This window comes from Aristolochia californica, unplaced genomic scaffold (assembly GCF_029961685.1).
Source record: "Aristolochia californica isolate CCGP_79_NKW_82.1479 unplaced genomic scaffold, dmAriCali1.0.hap1 SCAF_8, whole genome shotgun sequence".
Taxonomy (NCBI): Eukaryota; Viridiplantae; Streptophyta; class Magnoliopsida; order Piperales; family Aristolochiaceae; genus Aristolochia; species Aristolochia californica.
The window spans coordinates 10,428,736-10,444,980 of NW_027182279.1; the positions used below are offsets into that span (position 1 = coordinate 10,428,736).

General features: G+C 37.2%; 1 protein-coding gene across 1 annotated transcript; it reads right to left on the minus strand.

The window, feature by feature from the left end:
- Positions 1 to 3,397: 3,397 nt before the first annotated feature.
- On the minus strand, positions 3,398 to 11,197 carry LOC137938301 (uncharacterized mitochondrial protein AtMg00860-like). The gene is made up of 5 exons (XM_068783282.1): positions 11,148 to 11,197; positions 6,022 to 6,067; positions 5,728 to 5,817; positions 3,835 to 4,006; positions 3,398 to 3,504 (listed from the first exon to the last, which is right to left on the minus strand). The coding sequence occupies exons 1-5, from the start codon at positions 11,195 to 11,197 to the stop codon at positions 3,398 to 3,400; spliced, it is 465 nt and encodes a 154-aa protein (XP_068639383.1).
- Positions 11,198 to 16,245: the final 5,048 nt, after the last annotated feature.

A 16,245-nucleotide genomic window follows, 5' to 3' on the forward strand; every position in this document is an offset into this window, starting at 1 on the left:
GAATTTTATAAGAAAGAGATTTCTAATTGATCCTACCCATGTTTTAAATTTGGATATGCATGCTTGAAACATGTTAAAGATGCAAATGACCTATGGATCTGAACCTCATTAAATTCTCAAGTGAATGTGCAGTGAGATATTTACCAGAGTCAAACAAGACATTATTTTGCCCATTAATAAAAATATAACCTAACAATCATAGATGATTGTCAAGTGATTTATCAATAAATCATGCGAAATGGGCTATATTTTTGAAAGAACTGACTTATGGCTTGGGAGTCAACACCCAGTTAAAAATCCCCTGCCTCCCCCTTTTCCCGACAATTGCAAAACCTAATATATAAAAGCTAGAGAGAGTTTACAATCCCAAAAAATTATAATCACTGTTTGGAATTATCTCTATCTACATTTGTGCCTTTCAATTTTAGATGTATACTTTTTTCTTAAATCAAAACTTGAGTTTTCACTTTTCCCTTTATCTCGTAAACAAAAAGATAAGAAAGCAAATAGATCGTTAAAAAATGAAAATTTTAGATTTTATGTATGCACCAAATTTAAAACGACAACAAATGTAAGTAAAGAAAATTTATTCAAACACCATAAATTGAACACAAAAGTTTTGATATACAAGTTTGGAAAATTTCACTAGTTCAACCCTAATAACTTGGGAATTTTATAAGAAAGAGATTTCTAATTGATCCTACACATGTTTTAAATATGGATATGCATGCTTGAAACATGTTAATGATGCAAATGACCTAAGGTTCAGAACCTCAATAAATTCTCAAGTGAACGTGCGGTGCGATATTTACCATAGTCAAACAAGCTATTATTTTGCCCGTTTACAAAAAAACTTACCTAACAATCATAGATGATTGTAAAGTGATTTTTTGGTCAATCATGCGTAATGAGAATTATTTTTGTAAGAAATGACTTATGAATTTGGAGTCAACACCGATTTAAAAATCCCCTGCCTCCCCTTTTTACTGACGATTTCAAAAGCTAATATATAAAAACAAGAATTTTTTGTGTTTCCCTTTATATTGTAAAAAAAAAAGATAAGAAGGCAAATAGATCACAACAAAAATGAAAATTTTATAGTTTATGTATGAAAAAATTTTAAAACAAAAGTTAGCAAAGAAAATTTAGCTACAAAAGTTAGCAAAGAAAATTTATTCACACCCCACAAATGAACACAAAATTTATGATATCCAATTTATGGGAATTCCACTTGTTGAACTGTAATAGCTTGGCATTTTATAAGAAAGAGATTTCTAATTGATCCTACACATTTTTTAAATATGGATGTGCATGCTTGTGTTAAGCACCTAGCCAATACTACCCAAAAGACCGACCTGTTAGGAGTGGAAAACATAGGTACTTAACCCCAGGACCATAACAGTACACTCCGCCCTCCTGAGCCGATGACCACGATGGCCTTAACACAGCAACGGGGACAGGGTCAGGAGCCCATACTCCCTTACTGTGCCCCGCCAAGGGCGTGCGGTCCACCTGCGCACGCGGGGACTCGAAGTCGGGACATAGCGCCGGATCTGACTCGTGGATTCTTTGGGAGGATCTGGGGTCTGCCACGGATTACGAGTCTTCCAAGCATTACTGTAGGGATAGTAGGAAGACATGGGGAAGACAAAAATGAAAGATCAAGCCTAAGGGAAGCTTGATAACCCTAGAGTTCGTTGAGGAGAACTCTAAGCCTCTTTACACTAAATTTAACCAAAATCTTAATACTTCAATGCTTCTATTTCTCATTACTCTTACCAATTAAATAGGGTTCACCCGGTTAGGGTTTAAAATAAAATATTCTAAAAATACCCCTACAAATAAAATATTCCAAAAATACCCCTATAAATAAAATATTCCAAAAATACCCCTATGACCTAAAAATGAAATCAAATAAAGTAAATTAAATAAAAAAACTAAAATAATAATGTTATTGCATGCATAACATTTAATGTTATTGCGTGCATAACATTACACCCCCCCTGGATACCAGCACTGTTTAGACTCCTTCACGTGAAAATTACTCCTTCACGTGCCTCCCCATGGAGAAAGAGCTTGTCCTCAAGCTCAAAAACTGGGTAGACTTGTTTGAAGATGTCCACACGTTCCCATGTTGCAGCGTCGGGGTCAGTGTCCGTCCACTGAACGAGAATCTCCCAATGGTCATTGGTCAGCTGTGCGTGTAACACCGTAGCTGGGTTAAGAATAACCTCACCATGATCAACCGGTGGTAGGAATGGAGTGGATGTAGGCTATGCTCCAGAATGCGACTTCAAAAGAGAGACATGTAACACATTGTGAATTATGGCTATGTCCGATAATTTGAGTTGATAGGCGACTGGTCCCACGCGTCGAAGAATGGGAAATGGCCCAAAAAATCTGTGTGAGAGCTTATGACGTGGAGGTCCTGCAAGAGACTGCTGACGGTAGGGCTGGAGCCATAGCCACACATACTTCCCAACCTCAAAAGAGACCTCACGGTGGCCTCTGTCGTATACATCCTTCATCCGATCTTGGGCGCCTCGTAGCCGTTTTGTGATATTCTGTAGCAGCAAATCCCGGTCTATGAGTGCCTGATCAATCGTGTCCATGCAGGTGGACCCTGGGTTGTACGAGAGAAGGCAAGGTGGATCCCGGCCATATATAACCCAGAAAGGAGTGGATTGCAATGCAGAGTGGAACGAAGTGTTGTAACAGTATTCGGCCCACGGAAGCCATTGAACCCATTGTCGTGGACGATCCCCCACCAACCACCGTAGATACATCTCGATGGTGCGGTTCACCACCTCAGTCTGCCCATCTATCTGTGGATGATAGGTGAAGGAGAACTTCAATTTTGTCCCACTCAAGCGGAACAATTCCTGCCAAAAGGTGCTCGTGAAAATTGCATCTCTGTCACTCACAATGGATTCTGGAATGCCATGTAAGCGGACTATCTACTCCAGGAAAGTCTGAGCAACCCGTGTTGCTGTATACTGATGAGCCATCGGTATAAAATGCCCGTACTTGGAGAATCTATCAACCACTACAAAAAGTACGGATTTGTCGGCCGACAAGGGCAGGCCTTGCACAAAATCCATTGAAATGTTGGCCCAAACCTGCGTAGGAAGGGCCAGAGGCTGGAGAAGACCGGCTGGACTCAAGTGCTTGGCTTTATTGCACTGGCATACCTGACAGTCACCCACATAAGTCGCAATAGAGGGTTTCATGGCTTGCCAGTAAAAATCAGCTCGAATTTTGTGCAAGGTCTTCTGAATCCCCTTGTGTGTACTGTCATGGTAGGCCGAGAGAATAGCTGGAATCAACTCGGACTCAGGTGGAAGAAAAATCCGCTGCTTGTAATAAATAAGTGAATCCTGGATGGACCACTTCAAATTCATTGTCCCTTCCGAGATCTTCTAATGCAGTTCCTATAGTGCAGGGTTAGTGGCATGTGCCTCTCACAAAATCTCGGCTGGCTGATAGAATAGACCGACTGCTGATCTTCAAAACACCGTGACAAGGCATCTGCCTCTTTATTTAATCTCCCCGCACGATACTCCACCGAGAAGTCAAACCCCAACAACTTATTGATCCAGTGCTGCTGTGGCGACGTCGTCAAACGCTGTTCTAGTAGGAATTTAAGGCTATAGTGATCCGTGCATATGAGAAAAGCCGGGCCCCAGAGATAAGGCCTCCAATGTTGGATCGCTTTGGCCAACCCAATCAATTGGCCATCATAGGCTGCCAGCTTGTGATGACGGACTGCCAACTGTCTGCTAAAATACGCAATAGGATGGCCCAGCTGCTATAAAATGGCCCCAATGCCCATGCCCGAAGCGTCACACTCTACCACGAACAATTCGTCAAAGTTGGGAAGTTGTAATACTGGCGAGGATGCGAGGGCAACTTTGAGTGCTACAAACGACGTGGTGGCCCCCTCATTCCAAATAAAGGAATTTTTCTTGAGTAAACTCATCAATGGTGCTGTCACTGGCCCATAGTTCTGAATAAATTTGCGGTAGTAGCCCGCAAGACCCAGAAAACCCCGTAATGCACAACACGACTGTGGTTGCGGCCACTCCTGAATAGCTCGGATCTTCTCGGGATCCACCGTAACCCCCTCATGTGAGATAATGTGTCCCAGATACCCCACATGTGAAGCCGCAAAAAGAACACTTGGAATGTTTCAAATAGAGCTGATGTGCTCTTAACAAGTCGAAAACAATCCTCAAGTGTGCCAAGTGCTCCTCAACTGTTTTGCTATATATCAAAATATCATAAAAAAATACAAGAACAAATTTTCTAAGATATGGGCTAAATACCTCCTTCATCAAAGCTTGAAAAGTGGAGGGTGCATTGGATAACCCGAACGGCATAATGACGAACTCAAAGTGGCCATGGTGCGTGCGGAACGCCGTCTTCTCGATATCAGAGGGTGCATCCGGACTTGATGGTATCCCGAACAGAGGTCGAGTTTAGTGAATAACCATGACCCATGTAACTCATCCAGAAGCTCATCCACTACCGGAATTGGGAACTTGTCTTTTACTGTCTGCACGTTCAACTCCCAATAATCCACGCAGAACCTCCATGTCCCATCATGCTTCTTCACAAGTAAGACTGGTGAAGAGAACAGGGAGCGACTGGGACGAATAAGACCCTGTTTCAACATCTCATGGCACTGACGATCTATCTCGTCCTTCTAAAGGTGTGGGTAACGGTATGGTTGCACGACCACTATCTCAAAACCTGGTTTCAGACAGATCCTGTGGTCACAGTGGCTCATGGGAGGCAACCCCGAAGGCTCTTGGAAGAGGTCAGAGAACTCCTTAACCAGACCATCACTAGTACTGTCAGGCTGCTCCTGTGTCTGCAAAGTGTGCATGCGGTGGGCCCTGTCCACCTGACAGCCTTGTAAGAGCACCCGACTTCCGGCCAAATCAAAGCTCATGGTTAAAGCCGAAAAGTCCCACAGAATGGGCCCCAACGTTTGTAACCATTTAATGCCTAATACCATATCAAATCCCGCCAGGGGAATAACAAAAAATTCTGCATTAAATGAATTAAATCCAATGGAAAAAGTTACCGCCTTACTAATCCCATAGCTAGGGACCTTCTCGCCATTGGCCACTGAGTCGGTGGCTGTCGGATGAGTGTGTATCTAGAGCTGGAGATGTTGTGCGGCTGTCAAACTCAAAAAATTGTGTGTACTCCCTGAGTCGACTAGTCCCACCAGTTCTCGGTCGATGACATGAGCTCAGAATTGCATTGTAGTAGGCGATTTCTACCCCGTAATAGCATGCAAGGATATCTCTGGTGGTTCCTCCTCGATAATATCCTCCGGCTCCTCTGGATCCTCTGAATCCTCCACCTCGATCCAAAACAATCGTTTACATTGGTGTCCAACCTGATACTGCTCATCGTAGTTATAACATAGATTTTTGGACCGCCTCTTTGCCATCTCTGCATTCGTCAATTTTTTTATAAAGCTCGGTAGGTATTACCAGGGCGGGGATCGGTCACCCGAGTCGTAGTCGGAGTGTGTCTGGATGGTGCTGTTGTAGATGCTCCCTGAGATGAATTATAGCGGCGCCCTTGCCATGTGGAGGAAGTGTTCCTCTCACTCGACCAACCCGGCTTACGTTGCTGCAACTGTTGTCGTTGTTCCATTGCTTGGGCCATATTCATGGCATGAGCTAGATCCGTGGGCATAAGGAGTTCTACCTCTAGCCGTAAATACTCATTGAGGCCTGCTGTGAATAAGGAGACCTGCTGGTCAACCAATGCCCTCTCACCAACACGAGCCAACTTTTCCTGGAATAGTTTTTGATATTGTTCCACCGAACCCGTTTGTCTCAATAGGACTAACTCTCCCAGGGGGTTGCTGTTGGCGGGAGGCCCAAATCTAATTGTGCATAGATTTTTAAATTCTCCCCAAGTCATTCCCCGTCTCTCTTTCTCTACTTGAGTCACCCATAACATGGCTTCATCTATCATATGGAAAGAGGTTAGTTGCACCTTATCCCATTCAGTAGTCCCTTGGTTGAAATATTTTTTTTCACACCTATGCAACCATATTAAGGGATCCACAGAACCATTGAAAGAGAGAAACTCTAACTTGGTGTACCTTGGGATTGTGCCTCCATGCTGAGGTCCTTGGACAACAGTGCGCCCAGGCGACTGCTCCCCTCTTCTGTGATATGGTTGAGCAACCTCTCTCACCTCTGGACTCCGATGTCTCTCTGTCCTCAACTCTTGTAGCATGCTAATGACTCGGATCATCTCTTCTTCCAAACCACAAACCTTTCCCAACACTGGTTGTGCTATTTCAAGGCTATCTTCTATCTTTTGTATCCTGATTTGGATTTCTTCATTGCTGATATTATCCCCCATGTTACCCTGCTCTGATACCAAATGTTAAGCACCTAGCCAATACTACCCAAAAGACCGGCCTGTTAGGAGTGGAAAACATAGGTACTTAACCCCAGGACCATAACAGCTTGAAACTTGTTAAAGATGCAAATGACCTGTGGATCCAAACCTCATTAAATTCTCAAGTGAACGTGTGGTGGGATATTTACCCGGGTCAAACAAGCCATTGTTTTGCCTATTTACAAAAAAAGCTGACCTAACAATCATAAATGATTGTAAAGTGATTTATTAGTCAATCATGCATAATGGGCTTTATTTTTGTAAAAAATGACTTATGGATTGGGAGTCAACTCCTAGTTAAAAATCCCCCACCTCACCCTTTTCCCGATGATTGCAAAACCTAATATATAAAAACTAGAAAGAGTTTACAATCACTAAAAGTTACAAACATTTTTTTAATTATCTCTCTCTACATTTGTGCATTTTCATTGTAGATGTATACTTTTTTCATAAATCAAAGCTAGAATTTTCACTTTTCCCTTTATCTCCTAAACAAAAAGATAAGAAGGCAAACAGATCACAACAAAACGAAAATTTTAGAGTTTATATATGCAAAAAATTTAAAACAACAACAAATATTTGTAAAGAAAATTTCTTCACACACCACTAATGAACACAAAAGTTTTGATATACAAGTTTGGAAATTCCACTAGCTAAATCTTAATAGCTTGGAATTTTGTAAGAAAGATATTTCAAATTGATCCAACACATGTTTTAAAAATGGATATGCATGCTTGAAACATGTTAAAGAAGCAAATGACCTATGGATCCTAATCTCATTAAATTCTCAGGTGAACGTGCGGTGGGATATTTACCCAAATCAAACAAGCCAATATTTTGCCCATTAATAAAAAGCTGACCTAACAATCATAGATGATTATAAAGTGATTTATTAGTCAGTCAGGCATAACATGCTATATTTTTGTAAGAAATCACTTATGGATTGGGAGTCAACCCCCACTAAAAAATCCCCCGCATTCCCCTCTTCCCGACGATTGCAAAACCTAATATATAAAAACAAGAAAGAGTTTACAATCCCTAAAAATTACATAAACTTTTTGGAATTATCTCTCTCTACATTTGTACATTTCCATTTTAGATGTATACTTTTTTTTTAAATCAAAACATGAGTTTTCACTTTGCCCTTTATATTCTAAACAAAAAGATAAGAAGACAAATAGATCACAAAAAAAAGAAAATTTTAGAGTTTATGTATGCAAAAAATTTAAAACAACAACAAGTGTAAGTAAAGAAAATTTATTCACACACCACAAATGAACACAAAAGTTTTGATATACCAATTTGGGATATTCGACTAGTTCAACCCCAATAGAAAGGAATTTTATAAGAAAGAGAATTCTAATTGATCCTACATATGTTTTAAAAAAGGATATGCATGCTTGAAACATGTTAAATATGCAAATGACCTGTTGATCCAAACCTCATTAAATTCTCAAGTGAACTTGCGGTTGGATATTTACCCGAATCAAACAAGCCATTATTTTGCCCATTTACAAAAAACTGACCTAACAATCATCGATGATTGTAAAGTGATTTATCAGTCAATCAGATGTAATGGGCTATATTTTTGTATGAAATCCCTTATGAATTGGGAGTCAACACCCAGTTAAAAATCCCCAGCCTCCCCCTTTTCCTGACGATTGCTAAACCTAATATGTAAAAACTAGAAAGAGTTTACAATCCCTAAAAATTCCACTAGTTCAACCCTAATAGCATGGAACTTTATTAGAAAGAGATTTCTAATTGATCCTACACATGTTTTAAATATGGATATGCATGCTTGAAACATGTTAAAGAAGCAAATGACCTATGGATCCAAACCACATTAAATTCTCAAGTGAACGTGAGGTGAGATATTTACCTGAGTCAAACAAGCCATTATTTTGCCCATTTAAAAAAAAGCTAACATAACAATCATAGATGATTGTAAAGTGATTTATCTGCCAATCATACATAACGGGCTATATTTTGGTAAGAAATGACTTATGGATTGGGAGTCAACACCAAGTTAAAAATCCCTCGCTTCCCCCTTTTCCAAACAATTCCAAAACCAAATATATAAAAACTAGAGAGAGTTTACAATCCCTAACAATTAAAATTGCTTTTTGGAATTATCTCTCTCTACATTTGTGCATTTCCATTTTACCTGTATACTTTTTAAAAAAAAATCAAAACTTGAGTTTTCACTTTTCCCTTTATCTCCTAAACAAAATGATAAGAAGGCAAATAGATCACAACAAAACAAAATTTTTTGAGTTTAAGTATGGAAAATATTTTAAGCAACTACAAATGTAAGAAAAGAAAATTTTTTCACACACCACAAATGAGCTCAAAAGTTTTGATATCCAAGTTTGGGAAATTCCACTAATTCAACCCTTATAGCATGGAATTTGATAAGAAAGAGATTTCTTATTGATCATACACATCTTTTAAATATGGATAGGCATGCTTGAAACATGTAAAAGATGCAAATGACCTATGAATGCAAACCTCATTAAATTCTCATGTGAACGTGCGGTGGGATATTTCCCTGAGTAAAACAAGCCGTTATTTTGCCCATTTACAAAATGCTGACCTAACAATCATAGATGATTGTAAGGTGATTTATCGATCAATCATTTGTAACGGGTTGTATTTTTAGAAGAAATGACTTAATTAATTGGGAGTCAACACCCTATTAAAAATCCCCCACCTCCCCCTTTTCCCGAAGATTGCAAAACCTAGTATATAAAAACTAGAAATAGTTTAAAATCCCTAAAATTTGCAGACATTTTTTTGAATTCTCTCTCTCTACATTTGTGCATTTCCATTTTTATGTATATTTTTTTCTTAAATAAAAACTTGAGTTTTCACTTTTCTCTTTATCTCGTAAACAAAAGGAAAAGACAAATTGATCACAACAAAACAAAAATTTAAGAATTTATGTATGCAAAAAATTTTAAACAACAAAAAATGTAAGTAAAGAAAATTTATTCACACACCATAAATGAAAACAAGAGTTTTGATATCCATGTTTGTGAAATTCCACTAGCTCAACCCCAATGGCTTGGAATTTTATAAGAAAGAGATTTCTAATTGATCCTACACATGTTTTAAATATGGATATGCATGCTAGAAGCATGTTAAACATACAGATGACCTATGGATCATAACCTCATTAAATTCTCAAGTGAACGTGCGGTGGAATATTTACCTGAGTCAAACAACCCATTATTTTACTCATTTAAAAAAAGTTGACCTAACAATCATAGATGATTGTAAAGTGATTTTTCGGTCAATCATGTGTAATGGCCTATGTTTTTGTATGAAATGACTTATGAATTGGGTGTCAACACCCATTTAAAAATCCCCGCCTCCCCCTTTTTCTCGACGATTGCAAAAGCTAATATATAAAAACTAGAAAGAGTTTACAATACATAAAAATTACGGACACTTTTTTGAATTATCTATCTCTACATTTGTGCATTTTCATTTTAGATCTATACTTTTTTCTTAAATCAAAACTTGAGTTTTCACTTTTCCCTTTATCCAAAAAGATAAGGCAAATAGATCACAAAAAAATTAAAATTTTAGAGTTTATGCATGGAAAATTTTTCAAAGAAACAACAAATGTAATTAAAGAAAATTTATTCACACACCACAAATGAACACAAAAGTTTTGATATCCAAGTTTGGGAAATTCCACTAGATCAACCCTAATAGCTTTGAATTTTATAAGAAAAAGATTTCTAATTGATCCTACACAGTTTTTTAAATATGGATATGCCTGCCTGAAAAATGTTAAGATGCAAATAACCAATGGATCCAAACCTCATTAAATTCTCAAGTGAATGTGCAGTGCGATATTTACCCGAGTAAAACTAGCCATTATTTTGCCCGTTTACAAAAGGCTGATTGATCGGTGCAAAACTACAAGTGCACAATATCGAAATTTTATAATTAAGTGATGAGAATAGTATCGTCTTCAGGGATTGGTAACTTAGTTTTGACAAATACAAAAATTATACTAATCTTAATTTTATCTAGTGAAGTAACTAAGACTTTTTCTAATTGCAATTCAAAAAAAATAAATTCAAAGAAAAATACGCAAAGGAAAAGAAAAATGATGTTTGAAAATCAAATTAATGGGAATGAAAACTTCTAGGAAATCGATTTAACCTAATTCCTCACTATGCTTTACTCAACTAACTAATTTAATTTAATTCTTTATGTTTATTAGCAAATCTCTATTTCATCCAAAAGCCTCTTTCGATAGTCCATTGGAAAGTATTCTTGTTCATCAAATTTAATTCTTTAACACAAGAGTATGCAAATTAATAAAGCAAGAAAGCAATAAGACTTATGATTTAAATACTACATAGGTTCATACAAGTCTTTCAATCTCTATATTTACCTCTGCCTAAATATTCAAGATCTATCCTATAATTCCCTCTTTCGATAGCAAATCATAAGATTAAAATCATCTAATTAATGGCCAGTTAACTAGAAGCAATAAATTCAGAATAAATCAGATAAAAAATTAAAGAATTACTTTAAATTAGCATAGAAAATCAAGCATAGTTCAAGACTAGATTACATCATTTTCTAGGAATAAATAAAATTTAGTTCATGCTAAAAATTAAATTCAACATAAACGAATTCACCAAATTTGTTTTGAGAATAATGGAAGGAAAATGAACACTGAAAAATACTCCTCGCAAATGCAGCTCTCAGCCCCAGCGTCCTCGCAGTCCCAACTCATCTTCCACAAATACCAGGAAAATATTCACCCCCTTTCTCTCCCGTTCGTGCTCGTCTATGATCCCAGCCTTCGTGCAATGCCTGGAACTCGCTCAAAACCGATCCCCCCGAAATCTGCTACCTCTTCCATAAAAATAAATTGAATCCTCAAGCTCCTCCGTTCCTTCCGAAAAGACCCAGTCAAAACTCGCCTGCTGCTTTCCACGTCCAAGAGTATATCCCAGATGATTTCAAATTAGGCTCCTTCAACTTTCTTTCTTCATCAACTTATCCCATCTATCTTTAGCATCTTGAAAAAAAATCAAACTTGATCTTTGTCCTCAAATTGCACCGGTAAAATTTAGATCTTTATTTTCTTTAAATCTGACATAAAATTTAAATAACAACAAAGAAACCTAAAATCAATGAAAGTAAATAAAATTAGACTAAGTTTTAAAGTTAAGAGGTGATAAAATATATTAAATTATGCAAGTCATCAAACACCCCAAAACTTAAAATTTTGTTTGTCCTCAAACAAAAAGAAAATAAAATAAAATACTACTTTAGGGAATATCAACTAGACCTCATAGAGAAGTATCATCACTCACCAAGTCAAGATCTGAATTTAGATTTCATCACTAATATCTTACTCTTTTAACATCAAAGATAGTAGGACAATCAATAAAAAATTTAGCAATTTGTCACGCAAGAGTTAAGCGTTTACTTCAACCTAAAGCTAAGACCTTGAGTGTGTGTGTGATATAGTCAATTTAACCTGAAACAACCTGCAAACTCAGATAAAAGTAGAACAACTAAATTCAGAAGAATTCTCTCAAAACTTAACCCCATAAGTCCAATTTTCAAAAATCCTCTCCACTAATGTAGTCAACACCAAAATCAGATATCAAAAGGTCTTTAATCAGGTTGTAATGATAGGCCACAGGGTGAGGGCTAAGAAAGAAATGGATATGGAAAATCTAAACGAGCTGGGAAAATACTTGGTGAAAAGAAAAATAAAAGAGATATCCATAGGATTCAAACCATAGCTTTTCCTCAACCATATGCTCATACTGGTGACATTATAGTTGCTATAATCAACAGAGTAATACCAACTACTCCTTTAACAAAATCTGAAGTGATACATACTCCACTTATTGAGTTTTTTTCTATTTTTTTTAAAACTCTTTGATCAAACAGAGCAAACATAATATGAATAATTTTCTTTGAACTAACTTTATCTTTAAGTGTAAATTTCCACCAAAGTATTTTCTCAAACTATAAAAGGTAGATTCATGGTTTTTCAAGCTTAGAGCAGGAATGGTTTATGTAGTTAAAAGAACAAATAAAGGCTTATGTAAAATAAGGCTCAAGAGGGATGACTATGGAAATACACCATCCAATGATAGCCTGATATTTAGGACGGGTGGGAAAGCTTTTCGGTTATGAATAGATCATTTCTCTAATATTTGGTATCAATTGGGATTTCGCCTCAAGGATCCATCAACGGATTCTAGAGCAAAGCAAGATTGAACTTCCCTCTTCCAGTTAATTCAACTTCTTCTCTTCATAAGCAAAATGGAATAAAAGAAAAATGACTATGTGCTCAATTATGTTCAAGGTCAAAGACTTAAATCAAAGTACCCACAACACTCCGCCTGACATAAAAGAAAAATTTTTTGAATTTTTTTTCTCGAAACCATCTTCAATCACAAATTTCAGAGTCATAGAGAATTCAATCATATTCAAATACATGCTTGGTAAGAGAATAAAATACTCAAGACTTATAAAATCTCAAGTAAAATAAAATAAATAACAAACAAGAAGACCAAATGACTATAGGAATTTACACCCCCAAACTTAAAGTAAACAATGTCCTCATTGTAATGCAAAAGTGAAAATGATTGAAGAAATGAAAGGAACTTCCTTGGTTTCATGGTGAATTAGGCGTAGTTTATAATTTTCAGCTCTTTATTCATGCTAAATAAACCTGCATCAAAATCCAAATTATGAAAAAAAATGATAAAGATAATAAAAAATAAAAGAATAAAAGAAAGTTCTATGGGTTGCCTCCCATAAGCGCTTGTTTTAAAGTCTACAGCCAGACTTTTCAATCTTCATCAATTAGGATCTCCAAGAGGAATAAATGCATAGTTCCTCTCCACTTGTTCTCCATAGTAGTGCTTCAATCTTTGACCATTAACTCTGAATATATGACCTTTCTTGTCCTTCAAGTCTATTTCTCCTAAAGAGGAAACTTTGTCAATTGTATAAAGACCTGTCCAGAGTTTGAGTCGTGAATTGAAAAGTAAAACCTGTTGTTCTGGTGCAAACTCACGCCTATGAATCTATTTGTCATGCTGCTTCTTCATCCGTTCTTTATAGATCTTTGCATTTTCATATGCATAATTCCAGAACTCATCCATCTCATTCAATTGTAGAAGTCGATTTTCCCCTGCTGCCTTTAAATCAAAATTAAACTTTTTCATAGCCTGATAAGCTCTATGCTCCAACTCCATAGGGAGATGACACGCCTTTCCAAACACTAATCGGTAAGGAGACATCCCGATAGGTGTTTTAAAGGCTATATGGTATGCCCACAAAATATCATCAAGTTTCTTTGCCCAATCCTTTCTATTGGTGTTGACATTCTTCTCAAGGATGTTCTTGATTTCTCGATTTGAAATTTCAGCTTGGCCATTAGTTTGAGGATGGTAGGCAAGTGCTATCTTGTGCTTCACACCATATTTAGAAAGAAGATTATCAAACAATTTGTTGCAAAAGTGGGTCCCTTCGTCACTAATAATAGCTTGTGGAGTGCCAAATCTTGTGAATATATTCTTATGCAGAAATTTGAGCACTACCTTTGCATCATTTGTTGTTGTAGCAATTGGTTCCACCCATTTTGACACATAATCAACAACTAACAAGATATAAACAAAACCAAAAGAAGGAAGAAAAGGCCCCATAAAATCTATTCCCCAAACATCAAATAACTCAACCTCTAAGATATTTTTCAATGGTAACTCTTGACGCCTTGAAATATTTCCCATACGTTGGCACCAGTCACAAGTTTTCACCAAAGTATAACTATCACAAAAAATAGAAGGCCAAAAGAAACCACTTTGAAGTACCTTAGCTGTTGTTCGGGTTGCTCCAAAGTGTCCTCCATATGATGATGAATGGCAATGATGGAGAATGGCTTCCATCTCTTCTTCTGGCACACATCTTCAAATGATTTGATCAGGGCATCTTTTGAATAGCAAAGGCTCATCCCAAAGATAATATTTAACATCATGCATAAAATTCTTACGTTGGTGGTAAGTAAGATATGGTGGCAGTACTTTACAAGCTAGGTAGTTTACAACATCAGCATACCAAGGAAGCTTGATCTCACATGCAAACAACTGGTCATCCGGAAATGCTTCTTGGATCACTGAATCTGATCTTTCTTCCTCTTGCTCCAGTCGGGAGAGATGATCAAAAACTGAATTTTTGCTTCCTTTCTTATCTCGAACCTCCAAATCAAATTCTTGAAGAAGCAGAATCCAACGAATTAGCTTAGGCTTAGCATTCTTCTTGTCAAACAAATAGTGAAGTGCTACATGATCAGTGAACACTATCACCTTTGTATGAATGAGGTCAGACCAAAATTTGTCACAAGCAAACACCACAGCAAGCATCTCCTTCTCAGTTGTTGTATAATTTAATTGAGCTTCATTCAATGTCTGACTTGCATAATAGATGGCCCTAAACATTTTGTCTCTCCTTTGTCCCAACACTGCTCCAATTACAAAGTCACTTGCATCACTCATAACTTCATAAGGTTGACTCCAATCAGGTACAATCATAATTGGTGCTGAAATAAGTTTCTCCTTGATTGCATTCAAGGCTTGCAAACTAACATCATCAAAGTCAAATGCAGTATTTTTTTCAAGAAGATTACATAAAGGTTTAGAGAGTTTAGAAAAATGCTTGATAAATCTTCTATAAAATCCCGCATGTCCCAAAAAGCTTCTGATTCCCTTCACATTCTTTGGAGGTGGTAGTTTTTCTATGGTTGCAATTTTAGCTCGATCCACCTCAATTCATTTAGATGACACTCTATCGCCAAGCACGATCCCTTCTTGCACCATGAAATGACACTTCTCCCAATTTAGGACAAGATTTTTATCTTCACATATCTGCAAAACAAGAGCTAAATTAAGTAAACAATGACCAAAAGATGTACCAAAAACTGAAAATTCATCTATGAAAATTCCCATTATATCTTCCACCATAACAAAAAAGATAGCCATCATGCAACATTGAAATGTCGTTGGAGTGTTGCACAATCCAAAGGGCATCCTCCTAAAAGGAAATATTCCATAGGGGCATGTGAATGTAGTTTTCTCCTGATCTTCAAGGGCTATAACAATCTGGTTATACCCTGAATAACCATCTAAGAAGCAATAATAGGAATACCTAGCCAATCGATCCAACATTTGATCAATGAATGGAAGTGGAAAATGATCCTTCCTTGTTGCTTTCTTCAACTTGCGGTAATCCATGCATACACTCCAGCCCGTGATTGTCTTGCATAATTTAATTTATTTTATCACCTCTTAACTTTAAAACTTAGTCTAATTTTATTTATTTTCATTGATTTTAGGTTTCATTGTTTTTATTTAAATTTTATGTCAGATTTGAAGAAAATAAAGATCTAAATTTTACCGGTGCAATTTGAGGATAAAGATCAAGTTTGATTTGTTTTGAAGATGCTAAAGATAGAAAGGATAAGTTGATGAAGAAATAAAGTTGAAGGAGCCTAACTACATGTGGACTTAAAACCTGAAGAAGATAGAGAATTTGAAATCATCTTGGATATGCTCTTGGATATGGAAGGTAGCAAGCGAGTTTTGACTGGATCTTTACGGAAGGAACGGAGGAGCTTGAGGATTCATTTTATTTTTACGGAAGAGGTAGCAGATTTTGGGGGGGGGGGGGGGAGGGGGGGGGGGGGGGGGGGGGGTCGGTTTTGAGTGAGTTCCAGGCATTGCACGGAGGCTGGGATCATAGAAGGGCATGGACGAG